The 18,399-nt window shown below is 46.1% G+C and overlaps 2 protein-coding genes across 2 annotated transcripts; one reads left to right on the forward strand and one right to left on the reverse strand.

The window, feature by feature from the left end:
- Positions 1–3,453: 3,453 nt before the first annotated feature.
- On the forward strand, positions 3,454–4,276 carry LOC123400006 (germin-like protein 9-3). Its single transcript, XM_045094400.1, has one exon. It carries the CDS (start codon positions 3,458–3,460, stop codon positions 4,124–4,126), a length of 669 nt encoding a protein of 222 aa, XP_044950335.1. The 5' UTR covers positions 3,454–3,457; the 3' UTR covers positions 4,127–4,276.
- A 65-nt stretch (positions 4,277–4,341) lies between these two features.
- Positions 4,342–10,891, reverse strand: LOC123397738 (protein HAPLESS 2). The gene is made up of 18 exons (XM_045092275.1): positions 10,568–10,891; positions 10,306–10,449; positions 9,689–9,777; positions 9,329–9,368; positions 8,963–9,020; positions 8,816–8,876; positions 8,379–8,457; positions 7,951–8,085; positions 7,679–7,876; positions 7,469–7,549; positions 7,247–7,347; positions 6,359–6,476; positions 5,947–5,979; positions 5,625–5,718; positions 5,439–5,527; positions 5,225–5,343; positions 5,042–5,142; positions 4,342–4,906 (listed from the first exon to the last, which is right to left on the reverse strand). Exons 1-18 carry the CDS (start codon positions 10,775–10,777, stop codon positions 4,476–4,478), a joined length of 2,181 nt encoding a protein of 726 aa, XP_044948210.1. The 5' UTR covers positions 10,778–10,891; the 3' UTR covers positions 4,342–4,475.
- Between the last annotated feature and the right edge of the window lie 7,508 nt (positions 10,892–18,399).

The following is an 18,399-nucleotide window of genomic DNA, read 5'->3' on the forward strand; positions in this document are numbered from 1 at the left end:
TACGCGGCTCCTATCGGGATAGTCGGCACGTCGGGCGACCTTTCTGGACTTGTTTTACCTTTCTCGAGCGTCTTGTGCGAGGGATTCCGAGGATACTTTGGGCTATCTCGAGGTTGAGGTTTTCCAATAGGAACCCGAGGAGATCACGGGTTTTCCCTGATCGAGGTTATTCCGTCGCTGTGTGTGGTAGTTTGTGAGGGACTAGTTGGAGCACCCCTGCAGGGTTAAATCTTTCGGAAAGTCGTGCCCGCGGTTATGTGGCAACGTGGAAACTTTGTTTAACATCCGTTTCTAGATAACTTGAAGTAAACTTAATTAAAAACTTTCCAACTGAGTGCATAATCGTGACTGTCTCTTTCGTGAGCTCCTTCTCCAATCGAGGACACGGTGGCGTTATGTCTGAGTAACTAGATGTTCAGGATCATTCATTTGATCATCAGTAGTTCACATCTGCTATGCGTAGATCTTCCCCCTCTTATTCTTGTACTCGTAAGTTAGCCACCTCAAATAAATGCTTAGTTGCTTGTTGCAGCCTCACCACTTAACCATACCTCACCTATTAAGCTTTGTTAGTCTTGATACTTTTGGAAATGAGATTGCTGAGTCCCCTGTTGCTCACAGTTTACTACAAACCAGTTGCAGGTACAGTTAAAGAGTTACTTTGACGTGAGCGCGCTGATTGTGCTATTTGGAGTTTCTTCTTCTTCATCATCATCGATCTAGGATGGGTTCCAGGCCGACAACCTGGGATAGCAAGGATGGACGTCGTTCTTTTATCGTTTGTTTTCGTCCGTAGTCGGACCCTGCTCTTCTTCATGATGACTGTATATTGCTGTATTGATGTGACCTTGATGTAGCTTGTGGTGAGCGTAAGCCAACTCCTTATACTCATATTTTCAGTACATGTACTTGTAACGATATCCATTCTTACGAAACGACGAGATGCGTTTTTATCCCTATCGAGGCCCTCACGTCAAAATATGGATAGGACCGCATCTTGGGCGTTACAACATGACAGCGGGAGATGGGGTTGGGGGCGCCAGGTGCTGAAACAGGGTGGTCCGGGCGGGTGGGGGTAGGGCGCTGGAGGGGGATCCGTCGGGGTGGGGCACTGGACGGGGAGATCCGTGTGGCAGGCGGCGACTGACGACGGAGGACGACGTCTAGGGTTCAAGTCGAGGTCGAGGATTCGAGACGTCGAGGTGTCTGGCTGGTCACGCGAGAGACAGGTCGCAACTGCATTTGCGATCGGCAATGGGTTGAGTGGGCCTGGCGCCTAGCATGTCTGGGCTTGGAACTGGGCTGCGCCCTAGGCCATATACGCCCTAGGCAATGGCCTAGGCTGCCTGGGCCCAAATCCGCGCATGGCATCGGCACTGCTGCCCTTTTCACGTTCATCATTGCTAGGCATTTCTGCAGTAATGAGTCACCTTGTGAGAGTGGAAATAAAGATGTATAAACTAGAAGCATTTTCAGTGTATCTCATTTCTTTTGCGGGGGCTAATATACCTCTTTTACCATTAGTTTTTTTGTTTATTTTGCGGGGGTCTTTTGCCATTAGTTTGTAGCCACATGATAGAGAAAAGGTCATAAAATAACATTATTTAAAGAGACACCCAAAGGGCATCTTGTATTTGATATTTATGGAGGAAAGCAATAGCTAGAACAATGAAAAGACAACTAGACGCAGACCGAGCATTACAAAATAAAATTACACTGCAAAGTATACCGGTCTTCCTTAGATTGTACGTCACCCGCCATGGATGAAGAAATGCACTATAGCAATAGTAATAAAGAAAAAGGACACATGCATTCTAGGAAGCCATATATTTTGAAGTATGATTAAGGAAGACCTATGTATGCATGATTCGCTATCATTCCGTGCAATTTATTAATTGCTGATATAGTCAATGACGTCATCGTATATGCAATAGGAGTTGATTAAGATTTGTTCAATTCGGCATAACCATGCCGGGTATAATGAAACAGGGTCATACCTAGGGTATTCTTCCGCAGCATGTGACTAGGTACTCGAGGAGCATCACTGAATCAAAGTCGTCATGTATTTTTATCACCACTTTTTTGCAATCCCACCAGCTACATGCACAACCTGGTCTTGACGTGAGGTTCCACATAAATGAAGACCATGTCATTACCAACACAACCATATAGTCAAGTTGCAACAAGTGCAGTCGCCATGGAAAGCTCGGAATGATGAAAGTCGCGGTCGTCCATACAACGAAGATTGGGGGAGGAACGTCATTGACACCACCAAAATCCCAATTCGGGAAGGGGGATGGGGAGGTAGGAGGCGGCGCGTTAGACATATAACATGCACACTTTTGTTGTTAGATTTTAAATTTCTGCTGTTATAATTAGGACCCGCCATATGATTGACGGAGCAGATAATTTAGCCTATGTAAAAAAGATGCGAGGACTCCTGTGCCTTTTATTTTATAATAATGTAATAAGTAGATACTCCATCCGTCCTATAATATAAGAACATTTTTTAAACTATTTTTTATATTAGTATAGTATCAAAAATACTCTTACATTCTGAAACGAATGGAGTAGATAGATAGTAAATAGATAGATAATGGATGGAGTGTTGCATACTTACTGTTCATAAAGGGTAGCCACCCGGGAGCTATCACACCTTTCTATGCACCCTCTATGAACAGTAAAATTAAAAGAAATAGAAAACAAAATAAAAAATCTGAAACTTTGCAGCATCAAAGATGATGAAAGTTTGTAGGTGTTTGCAAGTTTTCATGCCAAAAAACTATTCGAGGAACTCTATACACGGAAAATATTTCAATGCTTGAAGTTTTGAGCACTTTTTAGCTGTAATCTGAAACTTGTTTGTACATCTTTCTTTACATGATATTTTGACGTGAAAACTTGTAGGAACCTACAAAGTTTGATCATCGTTGATGTTGTAAAGTTTTAGATTTTTTTAATTTTATTTTCTATTTTTTTTACTGTTCATAAAGGGTGAGTAGGCACCGGTGAGCTATCACACCTTTCTCGTGAACAAATCAGTACCTCCGATTGATCAAGTTGAGAGTGATCGAGCCACACTCACACACGCACCCAAGTTTCCATTGCAATGGGAACAGAAATAACTCCTACGCTGCATATTGTAGGTATATCCATATATATGCTTAGGAGACACCAAGAGCTGCACAACATCGGCCAGTTAATTCTCCCTCAGATGCGTGTCAAACTGTCAATTAGCGCCAGCTGGTGGTTACAGCTTGCTGTTCCACAATGTTCATCCATCTCCCTTGGTTTCTCAAACTCTCCATCACATCACATCACTGCACCACCTCTTCTGTATAAATTAACACAGCAAGTCCTCCAACATCTTCACCACATCTCACAACCACAGCCTTAAGTAATCAATCTGTTAGCAAAGCTAAACTGTTTGCTTAGCTTGCAGCTACATCCATTTCCAATGGCGTCCATCAACTGCTGCTACTCCTTGGTGTTGGTGGTGGTTGCACTTGTCTCGGCGCCGTTGGCCGCCGTGGCCGGCGACCCGGACATCCTCACCGACTTCGTCGTGCCGACCTCGATGATCGGCATGCCACCGATGAACATCACCGGCGACTTCTTCACCTACACCGGCTTCGGCGCCGCCATGAACATGACGCCGATGCCGATGCCGATGCCGGGAATGCAGAACTTCACGGTGACCAAGGCCACCATGATGGAATTCCCTGCGCTCAACGGGCAGAGCGTGGCCTACGCCATGCTCAAGTTCCCCTCCGAATCCGTCAACCCGCCGCACACCCACCCCCGGGCCGCCGAGCTGCTGCTCGTCCTTGACGGCGCGCTCTCCGTCGGCTTCGTCGACACGGCCGGCAAGCTCTACACGCAGGACCTGGCTGCCGGCGACATGTTCGTGTTCCCCAAGGGACTGGTGCACTACCAGTCCAACCCGGGGCAAAGCCACGCCGTCGCGCTCTCCGCATTCGGCAGCTCCGCGCCCGGCACCGTGTCCGTGCCCGTCACCGTCTTCGGCACCGGCGTCGATGACGCTGTGCTCGCCAAGTCATTCAAGACCGACCTGCCCACCGTGCAGAAGCTCAAGGCCGCGCTCACTCCACCTCCCAAGAAGTGATTCATGACTCAGGATACATGCTCTTGTTGCTGTCAGTGTGTCGATCGACGCCGCCATGAACTAATAAGGCTATGAGCTAGTGAGTGATGATGGAATAATACGCTTGTTGTGATGTCGTCTAGTAGGCAACTACCAAGTACTGCGTACTATGTAGTAATACACTTGTTGTGATGTCTGAGTTGTGGTTGTCTTGTGCTTACGAAATCCATCCGTTCCCAAATGCTTTGTAAAAGAACTTGACTCACTACAAGTTGTGATGTACTAGTACAACTTAACAACATCAATCACACAAGTCGCAACGAGTTGCTAATTTATTTCAAGAGTCCTGCCCATTGATGACAACCATCTTCTACGCCGCCCGAGAGTGGTGGTGGCGGTGCTCGCGGTCGCGGTCTTGTGCCCTCTCCCTCTCCCTCTGCGCCGCCTTGCCGTGCCGGTGGTGCTTGTGCCCGGCGTCCCTGTGCTGCACGCCAAGCGCCGCTGCATGCCGGTGCCGCTCGCCGCCGTCGGGCTGGCCGCCGTGCTTGTGGGGGACGTGGTGGTGATGGTGGTGGTGCTGCTGCCCGGCCGCTCCGCTACTGCGCTTCTTGTGCGCGTAGGCGGTCGGGTGCTTGCTGTGGTGGTGGTGCTGGTGGTGGTGGGCGTGGGTGTGCGCGTGGTGGCCTCGGCCTCCCCCGTGCTTCCCGTGAGCGGCCTCCGGCGGCCCGAACACGTCCTCCCAGCAGTCGTACAGCGGGTCGAACAGGCCCTTCTGGTGGAGCAGCCACAGCAGCACCGCCACTGCAACCAAAAACATGAAGAAAATGAGCACTGGCGTCGTGAACATGACTGCAACCAAAAACATGAAGAAAATGAGCACTGGCGTCGTGAACATGAAGAAAAATAGCCACCCGACGCAACAAAATGCGCGCGAACCTGCGGGCAGCGTGGCCAGCAGCAGGCCGAACATGACGAGCCAGCCGATGCAGATGTACTGGATGTGGCAGCTCAGGTCCAGGAAGCTCGAGCACTTGGTGCTGTTCCACAGGGAGTGATTCACAGATCATAAAGTGCAAGAGGCACAGCCTGATTCGAATTACTACGGAATTTTTTTGTTACCTGCATGATCTGCCGGTGAAGAAATCGATCACGCTGTCCCACGTGTTGCGCCACAAGGTTTCGATGGCTTCGATGAAGCCCCTGATGCCACCCTTCTTGTGCTGATTCGGTGGACCGATCTGCGTAGTTTGGAAGGGCAACAAGCAAGCATGGAGCTCAGACAGATAGAGGAAAAGCATGCCAGAACCTAAGCGACTGGAAACCATTTCAGAACCTGTGTCCCATTGTCAAGAACTGTGGCTGTAGTCGAGAACTGGCATTGTGCTCTGTCAAGCTCACTGAAATCTGACGCTTTCAAAATTGCTGCAATCGACCACAAGCAAATCCCATGTTAATTCTTAAAACAGGACTTTGGGGATTCAATGATTTAAGGATGAGCTGTCTTTTGTTTCTAACTCACCCGAGCATCGATATTTTGATGCTTGGTCTGATGAGGAACGCAAATAAAATGAACGGACAAGCACTTGGTCAGGTTTCATGATGAAGAATTGCTCCTGCAAATGAAATTGCAGTGTAGCTTCATGAGAAGAAACTGAATGAGCAAATAACCAGAGCAGGGAACTGTGCCAGTGGATAATTAACTGAAAAAATTGGGTTCAGAAGCAAGTGAATTTCAGAATGAACCCAAGTGTTGCCGCTCGTCGATCAAGAAAGAATGTTGCTACTCAAACGTACAAGAAGAGAATAAAAGCAGAAAATATCAAGACTGCAATAAATATTACCTCCACATAAGTGATACCACTTAAGCAGTCAAACTGTAAAAGGAGTAAGCCAGTGATCAGATTTCAAGAAATTTGAAGAGGCCAAGTAAATCATCTACTACAATTTTATAATCCAATTGTTTTTATGGGTATGCAGGGAATAGAAAGGATACTCATGCAAGGACAGCAAGGAGGATGGGCAGGAAACCAGTTCATGCACCTATCATCTTAGTACTCCATCCGTCCCAAAATAAGTGGCTCAACTTTGTACTAAAGTTAGTGCAAAGTCGAGTCACTTACTTTGGGACAGAGGGAGTAGAAAATAAGAAGATGCAATAAATGATCTGTCAAAAGGCAGCCTATTGTCTAGTAATACTATATCAAAAGGTATTTTTCTTGCAAAAAGAAATGTAATTTCCTTGACAATGCATACCGTCAAGCTATATGAAGCTTCCAGTTTGCCAATGTTCTTAATTGTGACCTTGGCAGTACCAACTTGGCTTAAGGCTTCAAATGTAGGGACATTAATGCTAAGTATCTTCCCTGGACTCCTGAAATTGAGAAATAAGTGCAAGGTATGACATTTTTTTTATAGAAAATTAGGCTTACCCCCGGCCTCTGCATCAATTGATGCATGCAACCTTTTATTTAAAATCAAGCAAATAGTTGTGAAGTGTAGTACAAGTGCAAGGTATGACATATATAACTATCTACTAGTATATCATAAATAAATAAATTGGCAAGGGAATTAACTACCATCACTAAAACAGGATTTTAAAAAATCAGATAGTTCTTTGTCTACAAATTCACACATTAATTGGAGAAAAATGGAAAATATTTACTATGTGTATTTCAATCTGTATTTCCCAAACATAAGCATTAGAGTTGATAGCAAATACCATATCTATCACCTATCTATGTATGAACTATTGAATTTTATTTTGACATGTAATGAATTGCTGTTTGTTTTGTATCACTGAATTTGTGATGAATTTGCGTTATATGATGGACGCGCATTGATTTGCATGGATTTGGGTATCGGGATATGGGGAGTATGGTTGTGGAGGAGGACAAATGAGGACAGGCCCAGCAATGCCCGCGAGCGCGTCCGGGCACGTCCGCGAACATATAGGGGCTCGGATTAGCTAACTATGGTTGTAGATGCTCTAATACTCGAATAGAATTTTTGTTTGCTCATCCAAAATGCCAAACATTTAAGATGCTATGTTTGAAAATTTACTTGCATTTAATAGTAGGGCCGTACTTGTACAATAAACCATATTGTAAATGCAAAATAAAAATGTGTAATCATTATCAGTACCTCTGGTATACATAATTTATATCATCAGCACTCACTTCTATCAGCAAATTAGTATTCAGTTCTTCTGTGATTCCAATAGAGAATGTATGAACTCCTGCATCCTGTAATGGGTATGTATCAAATGCATTATATATAAAGCGGGGCGAAAGCCTTTTTCGGTAAATGCATTATCCAATGGTGGAATAAAAATGGGACTCAAGAAATAAATGGTGGGAATATAACCGGGTGTTGGTTGATCCTATCAAATCTTCCCTGGACAATATACTGGGGCTCTTGGTTTCTGTTTACCCGATTGTCGTCAGACTGAAACAAATGGTGAAACAAAAACTCAAGACTAAACAGTTCCAATATTAGCAGATTGTCTTCAGCAACAAGAAGCTCGACACTATGCTTGAAAAAGAAAACTTAGCACTTGCTAATGCGCAACCTTACCTCCTTAAAATTCCAAAGCTGATTGTACAAGCAGCTACAAAGTGGTGCTCCACAGAGGTTAGGCTGGTTTCTGTAAGCTTCATACCCAACACCAATCTTGTTGCACTCAAGACCATCTAACGTAAACCGGACTCTCTCCAAGAGCATCCACCTGGAGAACTCATCGCCAAGAACTTGCGGTTGACCATCACCACCACCCTTCAATATTTAAGACAGAAGGAAATTATGAAGTCGCGTTGAGAGAAATACACGTATCATAATTTGCTGAGTACCTTCCGTGGAGTCACAAGATAGAAGTCTTCAAATGATGGGATACTTGTATAACCATCAAAGTCACCAATGAGATTTACTCTCAGAAAGTTATCTTTAGAAACAACTGTTTTATTCTGTGGACTAACAATAACCTCCTGCAGCGTAATGTCAAATTGATAAAGGTGTACTGTTGTTGTGTAAGTGCTTTGCATAAGTACAAAACAGCAAACTAGATATAAGAACAGAAAAATAGTCCTTTGAATGATGCTTTGATTTGATAAATAAATAGAATGTTCGGAATATATAATATCATCATCAGGACAAATGATTTTGCTTGTGCCTATTCGTGCTAACATATTTTCAGCATATACATAATCATGGTTACTTCTTCAAGAGTCGGTATTCCATACTAGCCTTACAAGTAACAGTGCAGAATTTTAGTGCCTACCGTTACAGAAGAGCCTTTCTTTACTTGTACTCTGATGCTGAACCCACGTGACCATTTACCAATTCCAAAAACATGAAACCTGTTCATAAGCAATGGAGATACACATATTTATTCAAAATTTGACCTGAAAAATGATAAAGAAATATGGGATGCTGTGAATAGCATATAAGTTTGGTATGAGCATATATTCCCCTGGCTCTACTTTAAAAAAAGTAAATAAACTAGATCACCATTAATCCCCAAAATGTGAACTGCCTACTTGATGATTTTAGCAGCGAAAAGGAAGTACACATGGTCATGTCAGACCGGAATAAGAAGTAGTACAAGATATTAGGATATCGTGCCAATTCAAGTTTCTTTTAGTGAACTCAGCAGGTGGAGCTCTTAAGTCAATATTTATAAATATTACAAAGATATATTGCAATTAATGCCCATACCAATCACCTGGAAAACGTACACAGTGGGCTGTATTAGCTTTGCCTTTAACCATTTTATCAACTGCAAGGAAGATGCATGTGAAAGGTGTGACACAATGTTACATTGAAAATGCAGGAATGGACAAAAGTTCATTTTTTTCAACTCACAAATTGATCCGCAAGACGAGGAAATACGGCGATTATTCCCACATGGACAGCAAACCGGCTAGTGCAATGTCAAAGTGCAGAGGAAACATTAGATTTACCGTGAAAAAGAGAGGGAACATTAGAATCATGAGATCGTAGATCACAGCTACATGTAAAATACAGTAACACAAACTAAAGTATACGACATGCAGATGCATTCACTGCAGAAGCACGTTGAAAGAACTTTATATGTGCCTTTATTTTTCTCAATATGCGCTCAACCATTAAAAATATTGGTTTATTTGGTCAAAAACTGATTGATTCAATATTGCTAGTACTACTCATGACACTCAGCTAACAAGGATGACAAAGGCCAGTGTGTCTCACCTCCGTATGCTCAATTACGTGACCGTTTTGATCCCGTAACCTAGCCATATTGATGAAATAGACATCGTTAGTTTATACGAGATTTGGAAATATATACTAAAAAAGGATCCAGAAATCGAGAGGAAGTCTGTAGATATGAATGGTTATGAGAGTAAATTGTATATATGCTACACAAATGTACACAGCAAGAGTTATACTATTGTAATAAACTCACTCCAAGAGTGGTACAGCAGAGTATAGCTGTGCTAAAACTGAAAAGGTGGGTCTTTGATTATGAAGATCTACCAATTGGAATCCCTCCCAGAAATATTATTGATGACAACCTATCAGCTGGATCGAGTCCCAAAGTTTTTTTTTTACCTTTCACAAGCTCCAACAACATTAGCACCAGCATCTGACTCACATTTATGTGTCCTGGTAAACAGTTCCTCTGGTTTATAAGCAACATCCTGAAGTAACGAGCACAGATAATAAATCAAGTCCGAATTCACATGATTCGTTGAGAGTGTAGGGTTACTGGCAGGGCACAGTTGATATCAGTGATATGACTAGCTTTTCAGTGCAACACTCTGCATATAAAAACAATCAGACGACAAAATGCTGAAAACATTTTCAGATGCAAATGGGGTTGCTGTAACAAATGAGCAGATGCAGAACACGTAGTCATAAACGGTCCCACTCCAGCGATATAAGATCATACTCAATGGCACTCCAATATTTGTATAGCTCTGAAACATTTTGGAAACCCGCTTCGTCGACTCCCTCCTTATCCACGACAAACAGAGAAATATCCCTATGATGTTCCCATTCCAAAACCTAGAACATGTCATAGCAGCTATTCATAGGAGCCAGCATTGTACGGTGGCTGGAGGCTGTTTTCTCTTGAAGTGGAAAATGGTGGTATACAAGTAGCTATTCATCAGAAAAAACAGGCTCCTGTCTGCTGGTCAGGTGGGCACAGGCAGAGGAAGCTTTACCCTGATGTAGCTGATGTCGTAGAGCGCGTAGGTCGCGGACTTGTTGATGGTGATTACGGGGGGATCCCGCACCGTCTGCATCGCCTGCGTGTCGTCCTCCTCCACCTCCACCACCTGCGCCACCAGCGACGACTCGCCGCCGCTCTGAACCGAGCCCCGGAACACACACACCGACACCGTCAGTAAAAAGAAAAACGGACGACCCCGCGGCGGGGAATTAATTGGGTCGCGTTGAGGAGGAGAGGGAGGAGGAGAGGCTTACGGAGCCGCTGGGGACGGCGAGGTTGAGGACGACCTTGCGGTCGCAGGCGAGGGCGCCGCCGGCCCCCGAGTCGAGGGCGCAGCGCTCCAGGCGGGACTTGGAGAGGATCTCCACCCCGACGGCGGGCCCGACGAGGGCGGCCGCGGCGAGGAGGAGGAACACGGCGTGGTGAGCGGGCCGGGAAGGAGGGCGAGGGGGACGAGGCGCCATCGATCGGCGGTTGCCGTCGCGGTGGCGAAGCGCGAGTGGAGTGGGGTGGAGAACGATCGAGTGGCGGAAACTGGCGGGCAGAACCGCGGGCGCGCGCCTCCGCTTCGAAATGGATGGCGAAAACGTAACCGCTTGAGCATCATGGGCCCCGAGGTTCCTGGGCTTGCAGTTACCGGCCTAACGTTTTGTTCTAAAAACAAAAGAACCAACTACACGTTTTCAAAAAAACAAAACTACACGTTTTCAATTTCCCCTCAAAAAAACAAATACACGCTTTCAAGGGAGCCCCAGGCGCACCTAATTTGAAAAAAATACGGATTTTAAATAAAAACTCATTGTTTTTTTCTAAAAAATTCATCGATTTTGAAAGAAAGTTCATCAATTTTGAAAAAAAGTTCATCAATTTTTAAAAAACAAGTTCATTCAACTTAGAAAAGGACACAAAAAAATCGTCCGAGAAAGAAAAGAAAAATGGAAAACTAGGAAAAAAGATATAAGAAGGAAAAAGTGAAAAAGATGAAGCCGAGCACGAGAGGTGAATGCAACATATTGGTTAGTGCAGAGAGCACATCGTGCGATTTGGCAACAAGGTCGTCGGTTCGAATCTTTGTGCTCGCTCAACTTTTTGGTTTAGAGACCAAAAAAAGAAGCTAGAATGGGCCGAGCCCAACAAACCATGGTGTAGGCGCCGGTTTGCAGAAAATGGAAGAAACCGACGCCTGCAGCGCTAAATAGGAAATGCCCGTTTTCAAGGGCCCAAGGTCAATTTTTTGGTTTAGAGACAGACAAAAGAAGCTAGAATGGGCCGAGCCCAACAAACCATGCTGCATGCGCCGGTTTGTAGAAAATGGAAGAAACCGGCGCCTGCAGCGCTAAATAGGAAATGCCCGTTTTCAAGGGCCCGGCGCCGGTTTGCAGAAAATGGAAGAAACCGACGCCTGCAGCGCTAAATAGGAAATGCCCGTTTTCAAGGGCCCAAGGTCAATTTTTTGGTTTAGAGACAGACAAAAGAAGCTAGAATGGGCCGAGCCCAACAAACCATGCTGCATGCGCCGGTTTGTAGAAAATGGAAGAAACCGGCGCCTGCAGCGCTAAATAGGAAATGCCCGTTTTCAAGGGCCCGGCGCCGGTTTGCAGAAAATGGAAGAAACCGACGCCTGCAGCGCTAAATAGGAAATGCCCGTTTTCAAGGGCCCAAGGTCAATTTTTTGGTTTAGAGACAGACAAAAGAAGCTAGAATGGGCCGAGCCCAACAAACCATGCTGCAGGCGCCGGTTTGTAGAAAATGGAAGAAACCGGCGCCTGCAGCGCTAAATAGGAAATGCCCGTTTTCAAGGGCCCGGCGCCGGTTTGCAGAAAATGGAAGAAACCGATGCCTGCAGCGCTAAATAGGAAATGCCCGTTTTCAAGGGCCCAAGGTCAATTTTTTGGTTTAGAGACAGACAAAAGAAGCTAGAATGGGCCGAGCCCAACAAACCATGCTGCACGCGCCGGTTTGTAGAAAATGGAAGAAACCGGCGCCTGCAGCGCTAAATAGGAAATGCTCGTTTTCAAGGGCCCAAGGTCAATTTTTTTGGTTTAGACACAGACAAAAGAAGCTAGAATGGGCCGAGCCCAACAAACCATGCTGCAGGCGCCGGTTTGCAGAAAATGGAAGAAACCGACGCCTGCAGCGCTAAATAGAAAATGCCCGTTTTCAAGGGCCCAACGCCATTTGCTCATCTCCCATTGCAACACTAAAATTAAAGAGAGAGTGGCTTTTTGGCGTCTAGGTGTAAAAACACCTGTTATGGATAAGGAATAGTTATTCTTCACCTCCTTCTATTTTAACATCAATGCACCGTAGTTTTACGTTCTGTAATTTTTATCTTATTTTATACGTAAAAATAGACCGTAAAAATACAATCAATGTTAAAATATTTTATTTGACGTAAAATTAGGAACACACAAAAATAGTGCAAAAAATATAATAAATTCAATTTTTTTATCTTGTGACCTGTATTTATGTTTTTCTTTTGATAAATTTTACGTAGTGATTCAATATAAATGTAATTATTTGTATTTTAAATGTAATTTATTTGTAAATTGATATATAGGCAACGACACTCATCTTTTCTCTATCTTCTGCAGTTACTGGACATTGAGTCTTACTCAACTTTATACCTTGTAACACAAGCAAGAACTTCTTCTTGGATTGTTTCATTTTAAAAAATTTCAAAACTTTATCAAGGTATGTGCTTTGTGAAAGAGCTATTAGGCGCCTTGACCTATCTCTATAAATCTTTATGCCCAATATGTAAGGAGCTTCTCCAAAGTCCACACTGTCCAATATGTTTGCGTCCTCTTCTTCTTAAAGATCTTTATGCCCAATATGTGTGCGTCCGTCTTCTTCTTAAAAATCCATTTGTTCTGAATAGCCTTGCAACCTTCAGGTAATACTTCCAAAGTCCATACTTTGTTTTCATACATAGATCCTATCTCAAATTTCATGGCTTCTCCATAATTCGTCAGCCTTCGTTTATTCCGCAGTTCCTGTTTCGGATTGCAAATGTGATCAACATAACCGGTATCAAATACCCAGGCACTACTACGAGAGCTGGTGAGGTACACATCTATAACATGTATATCATATATACCTTGTTTGGCGTTGGCCGCCTTCTTATCGGCCAGATACTTGGGGCAGTTGTGCTTCCAATGACCAGTCCCCTTTGTTGGGGCATAGTTTATGCCTAAGTAATTTTGGTGATTGATGACAGTACCGTAAAGGACTAACTATGTGTGTTAAGGTTTCAGATAACACACGTCAACGGCACAAGATGACTCGCCTCCTCATTCATGGAACGGAAGCACGACGCCCTCTACGATTCTCTTTATTTGAGTCATAGGAAAGCCGTACTATTAAGAGGGGAACCGTAGTGGAAAGGTTTGGGTGGAATCTATCTTTGCACGCGCACACTTCACATATTTTCCCTTACCTTCATCTTTGGAGCGGCCCCCGCCACTGTGTTTCCTTCCTCCTTGCAAAATGGTCCCCAGCGGTAGTACCGCTGGCCCTAGCGGTAGTACCGCTCCAGGAACTTAGTACCGCTTGCCTAGCGGTTGTTCATGGACGAACCTTTTTGCGAAGTCTTTCTTAGCGGTGGTAGTGCTTTTGCACTACCAGGGGCCCAACGGTAGTACCACTGGGGCCAGCGGTAGTACCGCTGGAATGCCAGCGGTAGTACCGCTAGTCGGCGGTAGTACCGCCCCTGGTCAGCGGTAGTACCGCTGGAGTGCCAGCGGTAGTACCGCTGCAGCCAGCGGTAGTACCGCTGGAGCTCGGGCAGAGAGTGGGAAAACGGTCTGATTTTCCCCCCACTATATAAAGGGTTCTTCTAGCTGTGGAACCTCATCTCTTACCTTCCCAAGCTCCATTGTTGCGCCCCAAGCTCAAAAGTGCCCGATCTCTCTCCCTAGCCAATCAAACTTGTTGATTCTTTAGGGATTGGTTGAGAAGGCCTAGATCCACACTTCCACCAAGAGAAAAGTCGATTCCCTCACCAATCCCTTGCGGATCTTGTTACTCTTGGGTGTTTGAGCATCCTAGACGGTTGAGGTCACCTCGAAGCCATATTCCATTGTGGTGAAGCTTCGTGGTCTAGTTGGGAGCCTCCAAGCTTTGTGTGGAGTTTGCCCCAACCTTGTTTGTAAAGGTTCGGTCGCCGCCTTCAAGGGCACCTATAGTGGAATCACGGTACCTTGCATCGTGCGAGGGCGTCTTAATCATGTTGGTCCTCCTCCTAAGCTATGGAGGATCAGTTCCCGCACCTCGTCTTAATCCTGTTGGTCCTCCTCCTAAGCTTGTGAAAGTTGACTTTGCTAATTGGGTATTTTCTATTAAGTCTCATTTGAATCACAGCTCAACAAACTTGTGGAGAATCATCGAGCAAGGATATTATCCCCATGATCCAAGCAACCTCACTCCAAGAGAAGATGCAGACAATCAATACAATCACTCTGCTTTGTTTATTCTCCAGTCTGCAGTGTGTGACAGCCCGATGCCGACGTTCCAGAAGATTCCCTTTCCTTTCCGTTTCCGTCGTGTGGGTATTTTAATTTGTCGCATCATCATCGCATCATTCGCACCATCTGCATTGCATCGGCATCTTCGCTGCCGCCAGTTTTCAAAACTTGCATCCGTTGTTAGTTGCCGGTTCTCGTCGTTGTTCGTTCTGAGCCCGTTCACACACGCACGTGTCCGCGACATCGTCGAACCCTGTTTTAAAAGTGTGCGCAAAACTTTCTCTGATCGGGGTGAAACTTGGCATGCGGTCGTAAGTAGTTATAGCTAGGCCGCCTGTCGAATTTCGTCGCGATCGGAGTCCGTCTGGTACCTGAACGGTCGACCGTAGCGGCACCGTATTCGGTCTACCATCGGACGTCTGTCGATGTTTTTAAATACGTTGCCGGGTCACCCATTTTCCCTCTCATCTTCGCCTAGCCCCTCTGCACAGTGCGTCGACCCTACGCGCGGCCCAGTCCGGAAACCTCCCGAAACCCGTACCGGGAGCTCGTGACCGTTGGGTCCGGATCAACCCGGCTTTACTGCAAATCATCATCGGTTTGTCCATTGGACCCCTCGGCCTATTTATTCTCGACCGTCCGATTTGGATCAAAGGGTCCAAATAACCCAATCTAACCTGCCTACTATATATAGACCATCTAGTATAACCCTAGCCCTAGCTGTCCCATCCATCAATCCCCTCTCCGCCGCCGCCCGCTTGAAATTTCGCCTTGGGATCCATCCCCATCCAACCAGTTCGCTCAGACGACCTTCCTTGTTTTCCGCCGCCGTCCAACCCGCAGCAACCTCCCTCCGACCCGAGTGGATGCGTCCGCCTCCCTTGGATCCGCACACTGATGCACCTCGTCTCCAAGAAACAGGCAGGAGCGAACCTCCAGCTGCACTCATGGCGCTTGTGGTTCAGCTAGCTCCGCCCGTGCACATCCGTGCTCGACCCCAAGCCTCCCCTGACGGAGCTCCAGCTGCAGGATCAACGTGCCTTAGGTTCGCCTGATCCGCCCGCTTCGAGCAGCCCGACGCCGGAGCTCCAACATCGTCGGACCCCAGGCTAGTACCTCGCCCCGCGCCTCTCCTCTCCTCTATCTCCTTGTCGTCTTGCTCCCTTCCCATGGTTCCCCTCTGATTCTCTCTCTCACTTCTTTCTTCAGGTAACAGGAGAGGCCATGGTCCTCCCAGCCCTCGATTTTCGTCAGCGTTCGGTCGTCGCCTTGAGATCCCTCCTTTCGCGTCTCCGGTGGATCGCCCCGCCCGGCCGAGTTGCAGCCGCTCGCCGGAGCGCTGATGCAGCAGCAGCTCCCGCATCTCCAGGCCACCCCTCTGCCGAGCGCTCCTCCCTCACGACCCCTCCTTTCCTCAGCTTACTCCTCTAATCCCTCTCCCTCTTGCTTGTTTCTTTCCAGTCAGCAGCAGATCGGAACCCACCGTGAGCCGCCGGCGAGCTTCACCGACGGGCAGGCACCCAGGTCGCCCCTGCTCCTTCTCCCTTCCTTCTTCCCTCTCTCACCTCGTCTCTCTCTCTCTGTCCACAGGAGCATCTACGCCTCTGTCAAGGGAAGTTGTGCCATGGAGCTTGCAGCTTGTGAACCGGCGTCCCCTCCACCGAATCGAGCTCCCTCGTCATCGGGAATGGATTCCCCATGCCCGGATCCGTCAAAACCACGGCCCCTCTCTGCGTATTCTCGCCATGGCCGTCGGCCCCCCTGCAATCCCGATCTGGCAGACAGAGCTGTTGCTGATTCAGTTCAGTTTCGTCAGAACACCACATGGGTACGATACATCTAACGCAGTCCCATGTGTTTTATCAATAGTTGCTTTGTAGCCTACTCGTCAGCGCGTTGGTCTCTCGCCAGGAGATCGTGGGTTCAAGTCCCCGCGGATGCATCTGTATTTTTTCACGAATTTTTCCCTTTCCATAGGATTAGTTTCTGCCTCGGTTCACTTAACTTCGAGGCCCTATTAGTGCACACAACAGGAGCTAGACCAACTGGTTAGTGCCCTGGATTCAACCAAGGGGTCTGGGATTCGAATCCCAGCTTTGCCCCATAATTGTTTCCCTGTCATTTTTTTTGCTGCATTAGGATTTTGCTAGATTTCAGAAAAATTGCATATTGTTTTCAAACCCCCGTAGATTTCAAACCGTGCATAGGATCAGAGTGATATAAATAAGTAACTTGCCTAGGATTTGACGTAGACCAAGAATTTCCAACTCTCATGCATAATTAGAACTGATTAGTGTCCTGTTGGCATCGGTTTGCGTGTCGACGTGTTGAAAACGGTTTAGGTCGTAACTATTTGTCCGTAGCTCCATTGGAGATGCGCCATATATGTAAATGGACCAGAACGACGAGTAGAATCACGTGAACCACTTTGTTTTTCCGTTTGACAAACCTAAAATGTGATTAGGACAAATCCGGGCAGAATTAAGATTTAACACGTGGGGTCATTTCGGAGATGCTATATGACGTTTCCGGCCTCATTTAAAATGCCTAGCTAGGTAGATTAATTTGTGCTTCACCCCGTGTCATGTTAACAACATTTTAAATATTGTCATGTAAATTAACGGGAGTGAACTAAACAATTAAATGTGGAGTTTCGTCGATATGCAACTCGTTGCATATCGAGCTTCACTTAATGTGTAGTGTTTGATTGTTGTGATTGTCATGCCGTGCATTAGACCGTTCATGCATCATGTGTGTCTTGCATCGTGTGGTGTGTATCGTGTGTTGATGCTTGTTTCCGGTTTCCTCCGTCTCGATATAGTTCCGCAAGCGTGTCGGATGTGAGGACCGTTCGACTACATCGGTCCGTCTACTTCACAGAGTCATTCTTCTTCCAAGCAGGATCTCAGGCAAGATGATCATTTCCCGAGATACCATTACTATCATTGCCATGCTAGTTTTATCGCTTCTATCGATTATGTCTCGTTGCCTACCACATGTTAAATATCAGCCTCTCAACAATACCATGATAACCTTCAACCTGTTCGACCTAGCAAACCACTGATTGGCTATGTTACTGCTTGCTTATCCATGTTGTTAGCGTTGCTAGTTGCAGGTGTAGTTGCTTCCATGTGATAACATGGGTTCCTTGTCATACCACCATATTGAATGCTATTTAATTTTATGCCCTATATACTTGGTAAAAGGTGGAAGGCTCGGCCTTTCTAGCCTGGTGTTTTGTTCCACCTTTGCCCCCTTAGTTTCGGCAACCGGTGTTATGTTCCATAATTGAGCGCTCCTAACACGATCGGGGTTGTTATGGGGACCCCCTTGATAATTCGTTTTAGATTAAAGCTGGTCTGGCAAGGCCCAACATTGGTACTATTTGCCGAACATAATAATTCGGTTAATTGAAATGCATAGGGAGTTAGCGCTACCCGAGGAGTAATTCTACATAATACAGGGAGGGCCAGTGCTGATGGTGCTGGTCCAAAACAGAGCAGCTTACTAACGCTACCGGGGCAACTCGGCGTCTGGCGTGGTAACCATTGCTCATCCGTCGTGTCCTGAGAACGAGATACGCGGCTCCTATCGGGATCGTCGACACGCCGGGCGGCCTT

Source organism: Hordeum vulgare, chromosome 5H, assembly GCF_904849725.1.
Source record: "Hordeum vulgare subsp. vulgare chromosome 5H, MorexV3_pseudomolecules_assembly, whole genome shotgun sequence".
Taxonomy (NCBI): domain Eukaryota; kingdom Viridiplantae; phylum Streptophyta; class Magnoliopsida; order Poales; family Poaceae; genus Hordeum; species Hordeum vulgare.

Coding starts and splice junctions, on each gene's coding strand:
- LOC123400006 (XM_045094400.1), top strand. CDS start 3,458: ATGGCGTCCATCAACTGCTGCTACTCCTTGGTGTTGGTGGTGGTTGCA.
- LOC123397738 (XM_045092275.1), bottom strand. CDS start 10,777: ATGGCGCCTCGTCCCCCTCGCCCTCCTTCCCGGCCCGCTCACCACGCC. Junction 10,450..10,567: donor TCGCCGTCCCCAGCGGCTCC/GTAAGCCTCTCC, acceptor GGCTCGGTTCAG/AGCGGCGGCGAGTCGTCGCT. Junction 8,877..8,962: donor CTCGTCTTGCGGATCAATTT/GTGAGTTGAAAA, acceptor TCTTCCTTGCAG/TTGATAAAATGGTTAAAGGC.